Source organism: Astyanax mexicanus, chromosome 8 (assembly GCF_023375975.1).
Source record: "Astyanax mexicanus isolate ESR-SI-001 chromosome 8, AstMex3_surface, whole genome shotgun sequence".
In the NCBI taxonomy this organism is placed as follows: Eukaryota; Metazoa; Chordata; class Actinopteri; order Characiformes; family Acestrorhamphidae; genus Astyanax; species Astyanax mexicanus.
The window spans coordinates 28,905,452-28,928,077 of record NC_064415.1 but is presented as its reverse complement, the minus strand read 5'-3'; the positions used below and the strand labels follow the sequence as shown (position 1 = coordinate 28,928,077).

At 36.6% G+C, this 22,626-nt stretch overlaps 2 protein-coding genes across 7 annotated transcripts in view; one reads left to right on the top strand and one right to left on the bottom strand.

Moving 5' to 3' along the window:
- The window catches only part of rpl34 (ribosomal protein L34), a 220,970-nt gene that overhangs the window by 69,747 nt on the left and 128,597 nt on the right, over positions 1-22,626 (bottom strand). The window contains exon 1 of one of the 6 annotated variants that reach the window (XM_049482942.1): positions 7,089-7,099. The exons of 3 other annotated variants lie outside the window; for them this stretch is intronic. The gene's annotated coding sequence lies outside the window, so the exon portion shown is untranslated. Of the gene's footprint in view, positions 1-4,382; positions 4,394-4,492; positions 4,503-7,088; positions 7,100-22,626 lie in introns of those variants that run through there. 2 more of the 6 variants (XM_049482943.1, XM_049482937.1) reach the window with 2 other exon arrangements.
- gpr78b (G protein-coupled receptor 78b) lies at positions 15,103-21,156 on the top strand. The gene is made up of 3 exons (XM_007255049.4): positions 15,103-16,421; positions 17,934-18,047; positions 19,975-21,156. Exons 1-3 carry the CDS (start codon positions 15,754-15,756, stop codon positions 20,210-20,212), a joined length of 1,020 nt encoding a protein of 339 aa, XP_007255111.1. The 5' UTR covers positions 15,103-15,753; the 3' UTR covers positions 20,213-21,156.

The window sequence follows — 22,626 nt, the reverse complement described above, 5'->3', positions numbered from 1 at the left end:
TATGGTCACCCTACTATAGAAGCAAGCTTCAGCATTGCTGTCATGGCAGACTGACTGCATCTGAGTTTAATGATGATTTAATTTAATTTTACCATTCATTTTGGTGATTTGTTTGTTCCTAAAAATGGATATTCTGTAATATATTGGGTTTTCTATTTGGCACACTCTGTCACTCTTACGAATAAAGATGTCGCTAAAATGGTTCTTTGAAGTGATGCCATAGAAGCACCATTTTTGGTCTCCCAAATAACCGTTGATTGGATTGCACTTTTGCAAATGAGGTGTGAGTGTGAAGAAGCCTTTTACAGTTAAAAGGACCTCCATATAATATAAAGCTGTGGTTAGCAACCCTCGTCCTGGAGACAGTCTAAATTTAACGCGCTATAAAGGGCTTTAAAAGGCTGTAATCAGGAGGAGTGGATCAGATCCAAGATATACAGTATATTGTAGTTTCTTTTTCTCTATATATTCCGGTAATGTGTTAAGTGATTAGGAACTTTTGTTTGTAAGAGAGTGTTTGTGAGGATGCATTTGAGATCAGCACAAATAAACAGATTTGGAAAGAGTCGTGACCTTATTAAATAACTATTCTCAGTTCCGGGAACACTGACTTCCCCAAAACATTCCCCACGACAGACACTTTTCATCTACACTTGAACCATATTGCATAACTGTCATCTGAGCATGTGTGGGACTGCCTTTGGACAGGAATGTGCTGTTTACCTAATAGGGTGTGGGATGTGTGACTTGGAAACTTAGATGCAAGACAAGCATTGTGTCATACATATGCATGCTGAAGCATATATATATATATATATATATATATATATATATATATATATATATATATATATATATATATATATACATATATACATACACACACATTTGTTTTGAGACATGAATGATCCTGGGAGCCAGTTTCATCAAAATGTTCATCATAATGTTTAATGCTATTGCTAAGTTCTTGAAATTTCTGGTATTGGCTGACCATCATTTCTTTTTACATTACTGAAATACGGCTATTCACTGTATACCAACTCTACCTCTTTACAACACAACTGATGCTCTCAAACACATTAAGTATTTAACTGTTGCTATTAACTTAAAGGACTCATTCTGCTAAAATCCATTTTTTCTTGTTCTTTGTGAAATGCTATAGGTCTCCCTAAGTTGTATATGGATGCTGCATATGCAACTGTTTCTCAGCCTCCATTGTCTGCAGTAGCTAGTGAAATAAAATCCTTAAAAATACGAGTTGATCAGAGAGATGTTAGGTGACTATGTCAACCAATGACTTCATGACCTCGCCCGCATCGGCTAAGACCTGCCCACATGCAGACCCTGAACCTGGGCTACAGCATTAGAAGCTATAGTCAAGGTGGAGCTCTGTTTCTGTTTACAGCTCTGTTTACAGAGCTTTAGCACTAGCTATCTTATGTAAGTAACTCTAGATTTACACTAGAGAAAACCTGGTTTGACACCGGTCAAAGCGGGCGCCGTTTAAGGGTTAACTTTACCTAGCACTTAGTGCTTTATCTTTAACTAAGGCTGTAGTGATCTTAAGCAGGGCTAAATAGAAACACCTGAGCACTTTTTTCACAAAAAACTTTAAAGCCATTCCATTTTAAGCCATACCTCTTGAAGCTGACTGAGAAAATACCAAGCAAGATCTGCTTTAAAGAACCTATTCTTAGTTCAATTAAGTTAAGTAAAATGTACTTTCCATGTATGTAGAAAAAGGCACAACATCCCACATTATTAATTAAAAGTTATATTGTTTAATTCAAGATTGTCATATGCACATAAGAAGGCATTGACAATGTTCAATTTTCCAATAATCCAGTAGTGTGTGCAAATACATCGGTTGCTGCATTTTTTTTTATTACAAAAACGGTCAATTAGTAATTTGGGTTATTTCACTAGAAAATAGATGAGCAGCTTTATTAGCTGGTGTTGTTGCTGGATTAAGCTGAAAGATCTCTGCAAAGAGAACTTTAGCACCTTTATAGGTGGTACAGATTTATTAGTCTACTTTTTTAAATTAAAATCTGTTCTTTTTTATTTATGCAACATTTTAGAGCCACCTTTGAGAAGGGAGTCCACAGCTCCATGCTATTCCTGTACCTGTACAGGTGCTATATTTGCTTGGCTCCTTGGATACTGGAAGGTCCGCTGACGGGTCATGAATTTCACATACCTCAATGAACCACACCAACCCAGAAGTTTTCGATGGCATAATCATTGCTATTCCAAATTTCACTATAGTTAACCAAGTTTGCGAACCATTGGTATTCCTTCATATACACATTTTTTTAAATATTTAATCTGGTGTTTATGCAGCATTTGTAAATAATATGACTATAACTCTATAATTTACTTGCAGTTTCTGTTTATGGTTTTACAAAAGGTTTCATAAATTAGCTTTATGAATAGGTACAGTAAATTATGTTAATGCCTTTTTTGCTAATTAATAAACTGATTATAGAAGTTCACATTTAAACAGTGATGTCTCTTCTGTATATATACTTTGAAGAATTGTGCTTTTCCAAACAGAACATGTTGAGTATGTTGAGTTTTTGATGCTTATGCTAACATTCAGCCAGATGTTTTGGTTAAAGTTTATCAGGAATAGGAGAAAATGTGTCAAATACTTACCTTCACATTTAAAGGCACACTTTACAACATTTTTGAGTTTATCAGTGCAGTTCATACTTGTTTTTGATGATTAAATGGGTGTTTACAAGACAAATTAAGTTTTTTTTTTTGCACTCCCTTGTGGTCTGTAGGGGGAAAAAACATGCTTCCAAGTTCAGGACCCACAGGCTCACAACTCTTGGGTATCCCGAGAGTCAGTCTTGCTTTATGGCAAATACTAGGGACAAGGCCAGCAGTGAGCAAGACGCAGCCTAGCTGCTAGTGGTTCTAAAATCGCGATTGTGAAATCTGTAGACATACAAGTGAAGCTCAGGCAATCCTTTGCTAAATTGAGAGGGCTAAAAGTCAATGAACACTGAAATGATTTCTAGTGATTTCTAGCTAGTGGCTAGTGGGGATGTTCACAGATAAATAATTAGCTTGCTAGCTCAGTGGCTAAACATCATTGCTTCAATAATAGCAAGATAGCTGCCTTTCCATCACTTGCTATTTGGCAAAAATTGCTTCATAAATCGATTTCAGGCAAGGTATCACAGTGTCACGTTCTTGTCCAGTTTTGCGTCTCTCTGGTCTGTCCCTGTGTTTATTTACCCTCTGCACGTGCCCTGTGTGTATCCCGTGTCTCCTGCCCTGTCTTCTGTGTGCTTACCTGTTTGTTTGTAGCTCCGCCCCCTTGTTACCCGGTCCCAGGTGTTTCCCGTTTCCTGTCCTTGTCTGTGTGTATAAATAGTTCTCCTTGTTCCTGTGTCCTCGTCCGTTGTTGTTGTACGTGTTTACGTCAGTGTGGTTATGTGTTCCTTTGTGTTTTCTAGTCTCCATGTTTCTTTGTTTCTTGAGTTGTTTGTTTATTTTGTGTTTTTTCAATAAATTCTCACAAGTGTGTCCACTTTCCATGTCTCATTCCTGCTCCACCATGACAGTATGTGTGTCTACTTTAATAAATATGCTGTTATTTGGTGCAGATTTGGTTTGAAGTGCATTTTACAATAAACTGCAAAAATCTGAATATGTAGTCTTGTTTGCTAGTCATAAAACTCTCAAAACTAGTGAGTCTAGTCTGATTAAATTTTTTTCTATATGTATTTTACAAATCAATCACGCATGGCTAGGTGGAATTGGAGAAACAGCATTGCTGTAAACATTTACTCTCGGCCTGTAGGGGGAGCCTTGTAAGAAAAATCAACCAAGGATTGCCTAGTGTGCCTTTAATAAAATAAAGGTAAATGCAAAATCATGATTGCCACAGAGAATTGTAGTTCTCACCTTATGTTCCCAGCTTGCTGGTGAACTACAAACTGAGTGATGCAGACAAACAAATGCACAAGTATAAATGCTCACAGTGGCACAGACCACTCGCACAGGTTATGGTGCAGACTACATGTTAACTTGATGTAGAAGTATAAATAGTTTTTAAGTAACAATGTTATTTTTTCTTTTTAGAAATCAAACATTTAAAAAAAATGAATGTGCCTTTAATAAAAAATAGTTTACGCACCATTTTGTGGTAGTTTTGCCATGTTTAAGTTAAAACAAAAACAACCATTTGCAGACCCTTTCAGGAAAGTGTCTTTGTTTTGTTTTTTTCTCTGTGGGTATTTTAATTCCAGGTCAAACATCCACAGTGATCTCAAACCACTGGAGCTTTTCCATTACCAAATGTGAGACTAGTGAAGGTTGCAGTTAATGCCACAATGCTATCTGAGAAGTTATTTTAATCCTCTGCCATTTCATCGAAGGACAATACCTCACAAGACTCAGTGTTTCCATGGCGACATGACTCACAATAACTCTTTTGATCGTACCTGCACCAGCTGGGAGATGTCTCAAAGCAGCCATTTCACGCCGCCTGTTTGCCAAACAGCGCTGTGTTTAGTGGCTCCAGCTCTTCACTCATCTCAACAACACCTCCCGCATAACTAGTCGGGAAACACAAGAGGGAACAACCGAGCCATTGTGCACTTTTAACACTCTTAATATAACTCTTCACGAGAATATGGACTTTAATTGGTGTCTAAAGATGGAACATGAAGATATGAGTATTGTCAAGCTGTGGTGTCGGTGACTGCTTTGGAACGGACTGTTGCTCCAATTGTCACACTTTCTTATCTGGAAGTTTGACAGTGACTGGAGGGGTTAGTGTGTCAGTTTTGACACACACACACAATTCCACACACCTGCACAGTGCTTGTGTTTGTTTGCATGAGCTCACATCAGTATATGACAGGGATCTGTCAGACAGATGTTGGCTTTAGCACATAGGCCCACAATACACAGCTATACAACACATCATACAGATGCAATTAAACTAGTCACTAACAGCCATAGGGCCCTGTCTTACACCGTCCTACACAATGCTTATTGCTATCTTACACCACACGAACAGTCCATTTTCACCCCATATGCCTTGAGTTTAGGAATATATCTATGCTGATCTAGGCATGGTGGTATGGAAAAGAGGTGTTTAGGTAAATCTCTGCCATATTTCTATCTTGGCAGCAGAAAACACAGTTGCGCAACTGACTGATTTGCAACTTGACAACAGAAGTCACCCGCCAGATGTCCATACCTATCTTAGCTACACAGGTGGCCATATGTGTCATAGCACAAAACTCATCGTGCATACATCATTGTTAATTACACACACACATGGACACACCGTAGTGTGCAAACCCAACATTTACAAAAACAATAAACAGAATACAGTATAAAATAATATTTCTGTAGATGGCTCACCTAAAGGCTGCTAAAATAGGGCTCATAGTTTATGCAGTATTATCTCAGAGAGAGAGATATTATGCACTGAAAATATATTGGAATACAGAAGTTCTTTATGATATCTCAGTGATGGGAACAGCAGGCATCCTACCCTGCAAAAACTCATTTCAGGGAGGCAGTGCCAAGCATACAACATGTATACTCATGGCAAAAAGATGTGAGAAACAGAATTGATGCTCTCCATAAAGATGACCTAGGCTATAAGAAGACATGGTAACATCCTAAAACATAGATACGGATCAAGGTAAACATGTTTGGCTCCAGCATGTGTACCAACAAAACTGTGCTTTGTCTACAGTCAGGCATGGTGGTGGTAGCAGCATGGTCTGGGGCTATATGAGTGCTGAATTCCAAGCATGTACTGTTACATTTTGAAGCAGAGCATGATCCCCTTCCCTTCGTAAACTGGGTTTTCCAACACAATCAAGACCCCAAGCACATCTCCAAGACAACCACTGCTTTGCTGAGGAAGCTGAAGATAAAGATGATGGACTGTCCAAATATGTCTCCAGACCCAAATCCAATTGAGAACATCTGGGGCATCCTCAAAAGAAAGGTGAATGAGCACAAGGTTTCTAACATCCACCAGCTACATGATATCATCATGAAGGAGTGGAAAGGAATTCCAGTAGCAACTTGTAAATCTCTAGTGAACTCCATGTCCAAGAGAGTTAAAGCAGTGCTGGAAAATAATAGTGATCACACAAAATATTGACTCTTTGGGCACAATTCGGCCACGTTCACTTAGGAGTGTACTCACATTTGTTGCCAGAGGTTTAGACATTTTTAGACAGTTATTTTTAACTACTTTTCAGTGTACCAAAGTGTCATATCTTTAATATTATAAAATATTTATAAAAATGTGAGGAGTGTTCTCACTTTTGTGAGATACTGCACAATGTATCTGTGATATTATTTTCTTATGTTTTTGTCTGATCAGTAAACAAATATGGCAAAAGATGTACATTCAATGCTCGTTTTTAATTTGTATACCTTTTTCAGAATTTTAGGGACATCTATAGGAAGTTTGGCCACATCTAAAAGGACATCAAAAAAGCAGCACCGCTAGCAGCTAGTATAAATACGATTAGCTATAACAATGAGAGTACATTAACTTAAAACTTAGCTCAACATGTCTTACAGGCATTTGCCAACCATGGATAATACAGGTAGGTTTAAATGCATTTTTATAATCCCTTTTATAATTGTTTTTTCAAACTCTGCCATGGAGTTGCGGAACTAAACTGAACAATGCAGTATGAAGAGAAGTCAAGTGTAAATCTTATCCACAGAAGCAAACTCTTGCAATTGCATATGCTTTGTTACTATCAGGGAGCTGATATCAACATGCAAGAGAATTCTGACAGTTCCAGGAAAGGTGGGATGTCTGCAGAATTTGTAGTAGTATATATAAGGTACTACACAGAACCATTATACTAAATGTATAAATAAAAAAAAAGTTATTGAGAGCTCTGTTTCAAGACACAGTTCTGAGTCAGAATATACAGTGGTGGTAATACGCTGTCCATAAAGGTACTGTACAGTTCCTCAAGTTACAACCACTGGAAATGGATCCTTAAAGGCACCCTATTGTCTGACTATGTACAACAGTGTACATTAAAGTTTCACTACATTCATTCATTTCACTACATTGTATTTCACCTTCTAATTAATGCATTTAGGTACTTTAAGTTGCATCTATTGCAGACATAGATGTGCAAATGCATACACACAGCTTGTCACATCCCTGTAGAGAAGAATTCCAAAAGAATATAACTCTCACAGTGCCCTACTCGTACTTCTCTATCACTGTTGAATGTTGAAAAATGGATAAACTCTCTCTGTTATTATGAAAACAATATTATAAGAAATCATTTGAAACTCAAATTTGAATTTGAACAATTTGATTATGGATATTATGAGTTGAATCAACACTTAATATTTCTATGTTATCAGACACATCTGACTACCTCTGCTTATGATGCAAAAATATGATGCAAAGTCAAAGTCAAAGTGGTTTTTATTGTCATTTCAGCTATATACAGAGTACACAGTGAAACGAAACAACGTTCCTCCAGGGACCATGGTGCACATAAACACAGTGTAGACAGAACAATAGTGCAACAGTACAAAAGTGCAGACAGACAATACAACACAATACACACAAAGAATAATAAATAACAAGACAGTGTGCAAATTATGCAAATACTGGAGAAACAAAATTAAAAACATAAATTGAAATCACTGGACTTACACACTTGACTCATGTCTGACATAAGATTTGATCTAATCTCAAGAAGACTCTTACATACAAATGAGTGTGAAAATGCCTTTTATATTTAATGCACTTTCCTAGACATGAGTTGCTACAGCAGGTAAATCAATTATATGCACTTCTTCACTCCTGTACTTTTAATTTCTAGTTTTGCAATATAGATTATTTATATAATTGGTGATGCTTTATGTTCCATACACGGATCAGTCCTGATTTTCTACTGATGTATTTTACACAAATATCTCACTGTGGCTTACTTGTGGAGCTTACAACTGGAGATGGCTTTGAGGAATTGAAGTAAAGTAAAGATGTGACCTTACAACCAAAAGCCCCTAACCTGCTCCCTGTTGGAGTCTGGACACCATAACATTGTCTACATTGTTCTACATTGTTGAAGAGAAGAAAGGTGCTCAAATTTTAACACCTACATTTATTAATTGTTTCCAAAATACAGTGTGTCACAAAAGTGAGTACACCCCTCACATTTCTGCAGATATTTAAATATATCTTTTCATGAGACAACACTGACAAAATGACTCTTTGACACAATGAAAAGTAGTCTGTATGTAGCTTATATAACAGTGTAAATGTATTGTTCCCTCAAAATAACTCAATATACAGCCATTAATGTCTAAACCGCTGGCAACAAAAGTGAGTACACCCCTAAGAGACTACACCCATAAATGTCCAAATTGAGCACTGTTTGTTTTCCTCCAGAATGTCATGTGTCTCATTAATGTTACTAGATCTCAGGTGTGTATAGGGAGCAGGTGTGTTCAATTTTGTAGTACAGATCTCACACTCTCTCATACTGGTCACTGAAAGTTCCAACATGGCACCTCATGGCAAAGAACTCTTACAAGATCTTACAAGATGAGTTGTTGCGCTACATGAAGATGGCAAAGGCTACAAGAAGATTGCCTTCTTTTCTTTAGTTTCAAGCCTGAAACTTTTGCTATCATGAAATCATTTATTCAAAATCTCAGCTAAAATATTGAAAAAAAAATATTCCTCAACCCTTTCAGGCTCAGTAGTCACTGTAAGAAACCCTATTGATTATTTCTTTAAAATCTTTGATATTGCTTTGATATCGCTGCATTGTTTTAACGTAAATGTTTGACGTTATTTACAACATTTAATAAACTCTAGATTATGTTCCTTTTTTACTCTACATTGTGCACAAAAGTATTGTTCTGCACGGATTTACTAAAGACAAGACTATAAGAAAATTGTCACAAATGTGACTTTTAAGAACTGTATATGTCTTAAGCTTTTACACCTCTATATTTGCACTACTCTTTATATGGGTTCTGTTTATACTGGTACTGTCATTCCCTCTTTAATCCCCCCATCACTATTGCATTAATGTCCTGTGTCGCTTGTCTTACGTATGTCTATATCTGTGACCTTGTTGTATTGTACATTTAGTGTCTCTCATTCTTTTAAGATTTTTTAATTTATTTTGTTGTACTTGACTTTCTAGTTTGTTGTTTTCTATTTTTAACACATTAAATTTAGATAATTTAAGTGTTTTTTATTACAAAATATAATTCAATGCCATCATATGTCTGGAAAATATACATGGCCTTGATTTCATAAATATATTTGTTAACCTTTGCACAACCATTTAACATTAAACCTTTTTTTTCAATGTTGAAAGTCGGTCAGGTGCCAGCTGGGATTTTTACTCTGCCAAACGTTTATATCTAGTGGTAATATAAGAATGAACAGTGTTGTAGCCAGCATATTTACTTTATATTGCTATAGTACCTTTTGATTAGGCTTGCATTAATTTATAAGGTTCAGATATCTGAAATCTCTTGTTTTAGTTGCATAACTGATCAAATCTCTCAAAGATCTTTTTCTAATGGGCAGAATTATGACACATAAAGTGCCATCAGAGCACCCAGGAGACATTTTTGTCACCTTCCGACCTCAAGTGGCCTCAATTAGCAACACTGAGCTGAGTTTGAGGAAGAACATCTTGTTGCAAATGCAAATCACTTTCTGTTCATGAATATGTTTTGTTTGCTGCGGCAAGATGAGTTTAGCAGCTTCTTATTAGTCCCTGTTTCATCTCACAAATCTCGCCTGTGTTTGATCTGAGTGATTGTGTTTAATGTTTAATCCCATTTCTTTAACCCATTCTTGCAGCAGCTTCATGTGCAGTTGTATATTACTGATATTAGAGTTATCAGTCAGAAACTGCAGTGATTAATGAACCGCAGATATTCATCCAATATGCAACTGCAGTTCTGAGAGAGAGAAATTAAATGTGGGCCAGCATACAGACCCTCAGGGTTTAAGAGATTAATCATACTTCTCGTAACTATAATGTGTTTACTGTAAACATGCTATCTGGTGAGATCCAGAGGGGGAAGAATTTCTCTTTAGGCCTCTGATTCTGTTTCCCTGCCAGTTCCCCACAGCTTGCTCATTACAGACTTGGTTATGGATTTCTACAAAGCTGTTCTGTTTCACTGTCTACTGTAAAAAAAAAACAAACTCTATACAAATATATTTAAAATTGAATATTGATTTAAATTCATCCTTTGAATACACTGTGTGTATCAGACATTTTGCATGTTCACGCTTAGGGGAGGGTTGTCCCAATTCTTTCTGGGATATGGAGATAGGGTAAAGTGTTTGGGATACAAGGCCCATTAAATAGAGATTTATATATATATATATATATATATATATATATATATATATATATATATATATATATATATATATATATATACAATGAGGGCTAAGAAACACTTGGGGAGGGTAATGAGGGGGCAGAGTTACAAATAAGACAGGTGGAAACACTAATGACTAGGCTGTGACAAGGGAGAAACAAAAACAGAGCCATGTGCTCTGGACAATTTAGGTGGACAATAATAAACAATTGTTGCATTACCTCATCACTCCTGCTTTTGAAAAGATGCAATGCCCTAAACGGAACTAAAGTCCAGCAATGAAATTGCTTAACTTCACCATTCTGCTACCACAACAGACTGGCAAGATCTCCTAAAGAACACCACTAGTAGCCTGGTAATAGAGCATTGTTCTTTTTTTTATTTTATTTTGATGACATATCGGGTTCTTGAAGGGTTGTTCTATTTATAGTGGTATGATTGTAGTCACTTCGCCATATAATTTAGTTCCAAGTGAAAAGTATGACATTCAAAATCAAGGGGAAAGGGTACCAATAAAAAGGGAATTGTTCTTAAGTTTGCTCTCTTCCATTGCAAAACTGTAGGTTTCACAGACATTGGACCATTGGAAATTGAGCAAATCAACAGCAGTAATAAAACATTTTAACTGACCAGATGAATCTTTTTGACTAATGAATTGTATAGCATTGAAAAGGGTTATTTTTGAAGGGGTTGGGGTTTTGGTTGGGTTTAGTTTGGTTTGGTTGGCTCTGGTTATTCTGAAATATTGAAGGTTCTATTTAATAGAGATTCAATTGAACACACTTTACACCACACAACCTTCACATTTAGCCAGTCAATGGCAGCAACACACACACACACACACTAGGGCAGTGAGAACACATAACTGCAGAAGAAAACATCCACCATGGTTCCCATGGTGCAATTGAATTGAGGAGCTGCAGATGCTGGTTCTGGGGATTGAACCAGCATGCAAGACCATTGATCTCAAGACCATTTATTTAAAGGTGCTGTATCTGATCACAAGCCAAAACACTCCAATAATATAGCAAATGTTTTCTCAGAGTTTGTTGGTTCTGTGGTCCAATGTCCAAATAAATTTGAAACATAAACACAATGTAAACACTCTATGACATTTCCAAAGTTTATTTTTTTACATTGTTTAGATGTATTTAAACTTTCAAGTGGTTCATCCCAATGAATAAATGGTTATCTAACAATTGGTCTAGAGGAAGAAGCAAAAGTGCTTCTTTCATCATTTTAGAAAATTGGTTCCCCAAGGTACAAACCGTATAAATGAGAATACACAAAGGTACAACATGGTCCTTAAGGTCATGATGTGCACCATAATGGTTAATTACATTCACATTCCCCAGAGAAACATCCATATTTGAAGTTGTAGAGCTGGCTTATTGATCACAGGGTTGTGGGTTTAATACCTGGGTCTGCTAAGCTGCACTGTTGGGTTTGAGCAAATCCCTTAACCTTCTCTGCGGCAGGGGTGCTATAGCAAGGGTTATCCTGAGCTATGACCACAGCTTTCTAAGCTTTCTAAATTGTTCTTAATAGGAAGTTAGTTGTTTTGAAGATTTAGGGCCAATAGACCTGTAATCCTGTTTGACTCAGTTCACTTTTAGCCAAGTACAAAGTCATAAGAGACATAACAAATGCATACATAATTAAACACATTTTGACTAATATGTGTCCCCATCAGGTAAAAGACTTTATTATTAATAGTTTTCTGACTGTACATGGGTTGAAAAGAAAAGCTTTGACTTTGTAGTCATGGATCAATTTGCCTCACTTACTGAAAAAGGTCCATTCAAAAGAATGATTTGTTCATGAATCGCCTGTCAATAACCATCGGGTTTCTCTCACAAGTGCGCTTGAGTATCGATTAGGATACACAACATCACAGAATATCTATAGATATAAATATCCAAGTCCCATAACCATTACATCACACAAAATACTGGACTGTATAGTGCAGTGTAGTTCTGTTAGGTTCAAGCCATGCACCTCAGTTAAATATACTGAAGGAAACAATTTAAATCAATGTATTAGATGAATAAAACCATTGTTTTCCATCAGTACAAACTTCAGTGCACTTCACATGAACTGATATGTCTTGCTTTTTTGTCTTTAAAGACCTTAAACATAATGTAAAGATTCCATACCAGTGTTTCCTAGATCTGTACATGTAAGTCAAGCACTAAGCTTCATTTTCAAATGTACGAACACTAAAATGTTCATCCTGACATGTTCTATTTAAAAAGAGAATTGTGAATGAATCATTTTATTCCTCACAATTCAAACACAATAAAAATATTTTTTTAAAAATGTATTATAGGGAATCAAAATGAGTTCCATTGTTGTTTTAAGTCAAATTATTCTTTTGACTCATGTCTGGTTAGAGTGTGTAATTTTTCCTTGTGGTGACTGTAACTCTTCAAGAATGTTGTTCTTATTGTTCATATCAAGTAAAAAATAATATATTTTTGATGAATATGAAATATATGTCATATAAGTATTATGTAGCTAAGTTAACAAATAAATATCTAAAGTACATTCCAGACAAAAGTTCTTTACAAACATTATTTTTAAAAAATGAAAACATGTAGAAAATATTATTACTTATTTCGGCATGATCTATTTGAGTGTGTGTTCCTGTGTGTGTCGTGATACATATGGCATTGAAATAAATACGTGAGAGAGTGTTAAATGGTAAGTTCAGTGTGGGAGATCAACCATGACCTATAACTCGATGCTCTCTGTAGCTTCTTAATTTAGCTCAGAGTCGTGCTATGATTTCTCTGGAGTGGTTGTGAATAATTTACCCATGGAAGCAGATCTATTTACACATTTCATTTAATGTTCATGCATTAGCATGCAGGGGCCAGGGCTGATGAGCATCCTTGAACTCCAGACATTACCCAGTGCATATACTTAAAAAAGGGCTTGCTCAGGGCTTCTTAAATAGAAGCAATGGTTAACCTATATACAGAACCACCATTATCTTATCTAATATCCTACATAATATCCTAGACTCTGATAGTGTAAAATATGAACTCTATATTGAGTCATATATAAACTCTATGTAACACTTGTTAGTGTTAATACATTATAACAAAAGTTTTAATTTAATGTTTTTTCAACTCTGAATAGTGTTCATTTTCATTTATTTTGTATATTTGTGTATATTCATACGTATTATTTCCTGAATCATTTGTTAATTAACACCCTATTACTTATAATATTACTATTATTGGTATCTATATTGAATAAATTACCTATTTATTCTGGACAAGCTTTATTTATAACAGGTGGGAACATGACGTACTGCCAATTAAGCAGTAATTTTCTAATAATACACCAACTCTCCAGTGGAGACCCTTATCCAACGTGCAACCCAACACAAAGAGTGTGAATAAAACTCTATCAGTGGAACCATCACAACTAAATCTCACATAACCCCAAAAACAGTATAACATTGCCTGCAGAGCATGCTGAGAATTAAGCAAAATTAAGAGCCTCTGAGAGAGAATACAATAGGTATAAATTTAATTTTAAATTTAAACTCTGTAGGGAATTGAATTTGAACTCTGTGGGGAGTTGAAATTTATAAATCAGCAATTTGACCATTTTGATCAACTAATGGGCATTTTTATATGATTTTTGTAATTTTTTTATGATTTTTGTATGTGTTCTGACCATCAGAAATGCATAATGGAACACTATTATATTTGTATAAAATATAATACATAAATCTAGTTAACATTAAATTAACACATCAGTAATCCTCCAGTAATTCTTGACAACTAAAAGAACCATCAAACTCTTACATTGTTCATTGTCTGACTCTTCTACAACTGTCAACTATAGAAATAGTTGTTCTGCTAGAGTAATGTTTTAGAGTACAGTGACAATTTTATATATTCTCTATATAACCCACCAGTTCCAATATACAGCTCTGGAAAAAAAGAGACCACTTTAGTTTCTTAATCAGTTTCTCTGATTTTGCTATTTATAGGTATATGTTTGAGTAAAATGAACATTGTTGTTTTATTTTATAAACTATTGACAACATTTCTCCCAAATTCCAAATAAAAATATTGTCATTTAGAGCATTTATTTGCAGAAAATGAGAAATAGCTGAAATAACAAAAAAGATGCAGAGCTTTCAGACCTTAAAAAATGCGAAGAAAACATTTATATTCATAACGTTTTAAGAGTTCAGAAATCAACATTTGGTGGAATAAACCTGTTTTTTAATCACAATTTTCATGCATCTTTTATGCATCTCCACCTGTCTTACACTGCTTTTGGATAATTTATGCCACTCCTGGTGCAAAAATTCAAGCAGTTTGGCTTGGTTTGATATCTTGTGATAATTCATCTTTCTCTTGATTATATTCCAAAGGTTTTCAATTTGGAAAAATAAAAGAAACTTTTCTCTTATTTTTAAGTAGTCTCTCATTTTTTTCCCAAAGCTGTACAACCATTTTCAGAACTATATAGAACCTTTGTAGTACTGAAAGCTTTACAGAACTATATTCTCTGTATTCTAATGGTTCTAGATAAAACCTTTAAGTGGTATTGTAACTGTTTAAATTTTTAAAAAGCTGCCTCCCACTCACAACCACATGACATTTACAAAAATAGTTCTGTAAAAAACTGTCCTTTGAAAGGTTCTGAAGGGAACCAGAAGTGGTTCGCTCCAGAGAGCCCCCCTCGTTTTTGGCACCTCTGCTTTTCGGAGTGTATCTGGCCTGTTGCCTTTTTTCTGTGTCCTCCCACGGTGGATTATCATCTTGTGCGCATGATCTGAGGACACAGTGCTCGGGAGCTTGGCAGTAGCTCTGTGAGAGTATGTTAGTTTGCGCTGAGAGAGGAGCAGCGGAACGTCAGGAGATCAAGGTTTGGAGGAGGACATCATCTTGCAATAAAGGAACCTGCAGGAAATAAGCCTTAAAACATCAGAAAATAAGAAGATAATAGACCATCTTCATAGAAACGCCATGACATGACGACGTTTATCATTTAAAAAAAAAAAAAGCCGCCGCGGTACAGCGAGTTTCAGAACCCTGGACAGCAGCAGCGCAGCAGCGCGCCGGTAGCGCCGGGCACCGCTTTTCCAGGTTTAACGTGACAGAGGGACGCAATCAGATCAGGGGGTAAAGCCGCCGCGGTACAGCACCCTGGACAGCAGCGTTACATGTGCGCCTGATTTGTGCCAGTTCCGCCAGTTGTGCCACCACTATGCACTTTGCAGGGAGTTAACTGATTGTTCTTAAGTGAAGCCTCATGAGGAACACCATGCGCGCCTCGGCGTGCTGCTCTCCATCCCCAGGCGTGGACACCTTCTAAAGTGGACTTGCGATGGACTTTGCAGAAAGTCTGCTGGCGCTCTTTATCGTCGTGGTCGCGATAGTCTCTCTGCTGTCCAACTTGCTGGTGCTGCTATGCTTCGTCCACAGCAGCGAGATCCGCAAACAGGTGCCGGGCATCTTCACCATGAACCTGTCCTTCTGCAACATCCTGATCGCCACGCTCAACATGCCCTCCACCCTGGTGGGCATCGTCAAGGATCAGCAGCCGTTCGGAGACTGTCTGTGCCGAGCGGTCAGCTTCCTCGAGACTTTCCTGACCGCCAACACCATGCTGAGCATGGCCGCGCTGAGCATCGACCGCTGGGTCGCGGTGGTCTTCCCGCTCAGCTACTCCAGCAAGATGCGCTACCGGGACGCGCTGGTGCTGGTGTGCTACGCCTGGCTCCACTCGCTCACCTTCTCGCTGGTGGCGCTGCTCTTCTCCTGGGTGGACTACAGCCACGTTTACGCGTCGTGCACGCTGCAGCTGACCGAGGAGAGCGCGCGGACCAAGTTCACCGTCTTCACCGTCGTTTTTCACGCAACCAGCTTCATGCTGTCCTTGCTCATTTTGTGCGTGACTTACCTGAAGGTGTTGCAAGTTGCACGATTCCACTGCAAAAGGATCGACATCATCACCATGCAGACCCTCTTTTTGCTGGTGGACATTCATCCAAGGTATATACATCATACATTACCTCTATTCATCATCACTTTCTGGCTTATAATCATCAATCTGTAATCATCAATTATATGCAGTATTATATATTGCCCCAGTGTTTTGGTCTTGAATGGTGCACTGTAAAAAAAATCCTTTCGTAAAAAAAGGAACTTGTACTGGTAGTTTCATTAGATGGAACATTTCTGTTATTTTACAGTTAGTCTGTAAAAAACACTCTGATTTTGCTACTTTTAGGTATATGTTTGAGTAAAATAAACATTGTTGTTTTAGTCTATAAACTACGGACAACATTTCCCAAATTCCAAATATAAATATTGCTTAGAGCATTCATTTGCACAAAATGAGAAATGGCTGAAAAAAAAGATGCAGATCTTTTAGACCTTAAATAAGGCAAAGAAAACAAGTTTATAATCATACAGTTTTAAGAGTTCAGAAGACAATATTAGGTAAATATCAGTTTTTTTAATCACAGTTTTCATGCATCTTGGCATGTTCTCCTCCACCAGTCTTACACACTCATTTTTGATAACTGTATGTCACTCATTGTGCAAAAATTCAAGCAGTTCAGCTTGGATTTATGGCTTGTGAACATCCATCTTCCTCTTTATTATATTCCAGAAGTTTTCAATGAGGTAAAATTAAAGAAACATAGATTACATAGGTCGAAATTTCTGCTGAAACGGATATTAATTTTCAAAATCCAAAAATCTAAAAGATGAATTAGTAAATATATGGAAAAATATACGTACATATACTGCCTTTACTGAGGCATATCTGATACATATATACTGCAATATCGATTTCATAAGGTTTAACAGTATTAAACAGCTAATTATTAAAAAATGAAACACATTTTGTAATTGTAAAAAAAAGGAGTGGAGTTATGTGAGCTGTGTGGTTTATAACTACTTGGTGGCTATCAAAGACTCCAAAAAGGTACTTCTGTGACATTAATTAGCAAAAGACTAAAACTAAAACTAAACCTAAAACTAAATCTAAAACTATAATTTTTACAGCATACCTGAAATTTAGCTACTAGTCTTATAATAAGCACAGTTAAAATTAGGTCGCCAGACTGGTAGCTACCCAGTTCAGCTAGCTAACTGCTGGATGGGCACCCACAAAACTTATGTGATGATGTATGTGAGATGAAAGCCTGAACAACTGAATATTATATTTTTTTCAGCCTGATAACAGAATACATGAACTTTAGCTACTAGTTAACATGTTGAAATTAGCCTGACAACTGTCTAGCTAGCTTACTTAACTAACATAAGCTAGTATATACCTATTAGTATAGGTCGCTATGCTAACTAGCTAGCTATTTTTAACTTAGACCGACAATAATAATGAAACCCTGCTAAAAATGTTGAGTAAGTTATCTATATATGAAGTAGTAAAATAATATGACCTATATATTTTTTTAAAAGGACTTTTTCATAAAGCAAGAATACAGGACAGTTTCCATGATGTTTATGGTGTTCTCCTGTTGCTGCTTATTCTTGCAGTGTTAAGCAACGCTGCCTTGCCGAACAGAAGAGGAGAAAACAGCGCGCCACCAAGAAAATCAGCATTTTTATTGGATCCTTTATTATCTGTTTCGCGCCTTACGTCATAACCAGGTAGGTTATATCGCTTACAGGAAAATAAACCATCACACCTGAGACTACAATCACACTTATTTTTCCATTCTCTGTGCGCTCCAAGCAGAGCTCTACAAAATATCTGATTTCCAGACAATCGCTATAAATAAGTTGAACCGCTTATAATAAGGTGATTCTCAGTGGCGTCATTTAATTGAACGAAGATGTGACGCAAACAGCATCATAAAAAAGCCTAAGAATAGCTGATGCGCAGCAGAGGTGATAACACGCGGGTCTACAAATACTTTCTGTTACTCTGGTGATTTGCACATGATGATGATGTCTTTAACACCTTCACGCTTAGGCTATTGTGAAAGCCAGCTTGTAAAATATCTGCCCCTCCACCCCCAACACACACATAACCTCAAATCTCATTAAAAAAAAAAAATAAAAAAGATAGATATTCCAATCTTCATCTAATCGCAGCAGCTTATAGTTGTATAAGCAAATAATATATGTATTACCTCATTTCATATGCTTCATCCACTCATATTAGGTTATTACAATGTTTTCAAGCGTTTTTAGACAAAATCTGCCTTCTAAATAAATCCTGTACACATATAACGTTGCATGACGTTTGAAAAATGAGTACTCTGTATGAAACGAGTTTAAACAACTATTTCTTTTTTTCAATATAGGTCATTTTTTTGTTTTCCATATTATATCCTTTAGACATGCAAAATGTTTTTTTTCTCCTAGCCTAAACCGTATACAACTTTAAGGTACAGTACCAGTCAAAAGTTTGGAAACAGATTAAATTTGGTGTTTATTTAATATTTTTCTGCATTGTAGATTATAAAAAAGTCATCCAAACTATAAAGGAAAACATATGGAATTATTTAGTACAAAAGAAGTGAAAAAATAAATAAATAGATACTTCAAAGTAGGCTCCTCTTGCTTAGAGTCAGTCAGTCAGTCCAAATTATTTATTTGGAAGTATCTTTAGGTGCAGTTGCAAAGACCATCAAATTGGCTCTCATCAAGACTGCCCCAGGAAAGGAAGACCAACAGTTCATCAGAGTTACCAGCTTTTGAAACCGCAAGTTAAGAGCCTCAAAGAGCCCAAATGCTTTAACTACATGATTTCTTTACTACAGGATTCCTCATGCACTCCTTCATAGTCTGGATGACTTTAGTATTCATTTACAATGTGGGTAAAAATGAATGAGCAGGTGCTATTAGAACCTTCAGTTTCTCTCTTGGAAAAATATATAACTGATATGGAACCATTTACAATAAGTAGAGGTTCTTTCAACAGCAAAAACTGAGACTTTATAAATGACAGCATTAAAATATCACAGTGGTCTATCGATAATTTGCAATTTCAAATCAATTCATCAGTCATAGTATTAACACCTAATATTGTGTAGGTCTTACTAATGTTGACTCCACAAGACCATTGAAGGTGTATTCTAAAATATGCTACTGACACTTTAGGATTAGATTCTTTAATCATGTAAATTGCAAGAAGGGGCATCAATGGATCACATCAGTCAGCCATGGGCACCCATGACCTGTTCACTGGTTGTCCCTCTATAGATATATGGATAATATATGGATAATTTTTAGTGTTGTCCCCACTGCATACACGGAACCCCCATGAGAGTTGTCTGATGTTTTGGAGAAGCTCTGACCCAGTTGTCTAACCAAAAGCTTCAAACACATCAACTTTATGAACTGACTGTTCACTTGCTGCCTGATATGTGTATCCCACTTCTCATCAGGTTCTATTAGCATTAAAATTATTCCTTAATGTAATAGTTAACAGTGTAACTTGTTATGCTGTTGTGATAATGTTTCTCCAGATGTGTCTTCTCTTTGGGCTAATTAATATTACCGTCATGAAAATGATGTCTGTCCTGTTCTCTGCTGAGCTTAAAAATAGTTTTTGCTTTCTGCATTCTAGGCTGACAGAACTTCTTCCCTTTGTGGATATCAATCGGTACTGGGGCATTGTCAGCAAGTGCTTAACCTACAGCAAGGCTGCTTCTGATCCCTTTGCGTATTCCCTCTTGCGCCAACAGTACAAGAAGGTCCTAGTAACAGTGGCCAATCGACTGCTGAAACGAGACTTATATCCCTCCTCTGGACATAACAGCTCGCTGGACACAGAAAATGACTATTCTCTTCAAAGAATCAGTTAATGGCAACTGTAGAAACTGGAAAATGCCCTTGCCTTGACTTCAAACGAAGAAGAAAGAAAGAAAGACGGAGGCAGAGCAAGTTATGATAATAATCACCTGGATACAGCTGGAGTTATTGACTGCTTGATGTACACACAGGCATATGCAGTGCAGACAGCAGTTATAAACATGGACATTAGCAAAGAATACATGACTAACAAGCTATGTACTTCTTTTGCAAACAACCACAGACCCAGAGACACATACATACACAGATCAGAGGCATCAAGACCTTGCCAGTCGCTGTCATCATTCCCTCTGTGAGACAAGCCTTTTTCAAAGATGGCATTTTAGAATAAGTTGTCTTATGAAAGTTACATTTTGGAAATCTACCTTGATCCAAAGACATGAGCACACATAACGTGAACATGGAGGCACTGGAGCTCTTTAATGGGAAAGAAATGTGTCATTTCCATTGGTGTTTCTACTGGTAGACAGTCTGGTCAATTATTTGTTTTAAGAGTGGGCCTCATTGTTCAACTGCTCATGAATTCATTGTGAATGCACTCATTCACAAGCCTATCAGTCACTGGATAATACTGCACTTTGTTATTATGACAAGTTGATATATTTGCTATTAGAGCCAAAGTGGAACATCACGCTGTAGTACCTATAAACTTGTTGTAACTGAATGTGCTAGATTCTTTTACAGCAGCACATTGTGCACGCAAGTCGTGTTTCTATAGGTAAACTATGTCAGACTTTTGATGTGACTATTTTGATGTGACTATAAGACATTTATAGTGTAAATTAAATTGTTTTATTCAGTGAGGCAGGTGTGTGGTGTGAGGGGTTCTGAACTAATGGAGTAACCAATGAAGTGCTTTATACTGTATTTGTGCCAGATTTGTTGCAAATGTACTGTTTTTTTGTGAACATGGTGCAATAAATTAGAATACAAATGATTCTTAATGCTAAGCTAATGTTTTCAGCAAGGACATTTTTTAATAAATAAATAAATAAATAGATAGATACACCTGGGCCATCTCCTCTGACCCCAGGGAACATATTAACCTACTAACATTTGGACCAAGATATATGTTTCTATCTGTAAGAACCTTTACACTGCAGAAAACCTTGATTAAATGCTTGAAAAGACTAATGTAAAAGAACATATTACATTAAACTTCTATAAAGCACAGAATTAGACAGCAAAACTGCTTTTACAAACTCCAATCAGATTTTAAAAAAATTGCAACCATTTAATTCAATAATTAAATATTATGAACTATGGACTATGAATTATTACAATATTTGCACCTTTTTAATGTTGGTTGTTTCAGTTTTATTCCATTACTCAGTGGCATTACTTCCCACTGAAAAACAAAGGGTGACAATAGCAGAATGATATAAATGCTCTTTCTTTCTTTCTTTTTGGTAGGGGGGCAAAAAGCAGAATATGTCAGAATACTTATTCATCAACTCACTCATAAAACATAAACCTGATGTTAAATTATTTTATGTCTACTGACAAAACAATTAACTTGAACTACTACATTCAGATCTGTGCTCTGTATAGAAACCTGAATACCATAATTATATAAGCAGCACACATTTTACCTAAAACATCATGAAACAGCCAGAATAGTTGAAGTTTTCTTACAGCTTTGAGGGTTGCCTTTTTAGTGGAAGGGTTCTGCAGGCCAGGACTTGACATTTTATAGTTTGTAATAGGCGGTTTACTGTACCACATCATTCAGTCTAGAAATCTTTATTGCTTTTGCTCTTATTTTTCTTTTGTTGATGTTCCTCAGACCGCAACTAGCCTAACCCTGAGAGGAAAAATGTTGAACCCTCTGAGGGGGAAGACTGTTGTTGTTGTTTTTTTGCTTTAATGCTTACTCGCGATATTTAGCTAATAAGATTGACACATTATGTTATTAGATACACGTTTACACAAATCTTAGTACATACTTTTCTTTGTGTTTTTGTCAGAGCTTTTTATTAGCATGCTGGCTAAATTAGCTAAGCACGAGGACAGATGGCAGCCATTAGCGACCTTAAGGCAGTCCTCAAAATTCATGGGAATGATCTATTTTTTTTACCAGAGGAATTGGATTGTTCTGGCAGTGTTGAAAGACAGAGAAGGCTACTGTGCACTTTACGAGCTTTCTTTCCTTCCAGACTATAAAAAGGGGAAACTGGCACCTGGAGGCATTTCTCACAGAAGCTGCACTAATAATGCGTTCACACTGTAGCTAGTTAAATCGGTTGTGCTATGTTCTTCAGGCTAATCTAGCTCCATAAACAAGTCCCAGGCTAATAAAGTCTCATTCCCCATCTTGAACTGATCAGGCGGCGTGACAGTGTTTGCAGTCTTTTAGCCTGGAAATAAAAAAAAAAAACGTAATTGACCAAGAATGACCAGGTTTCTT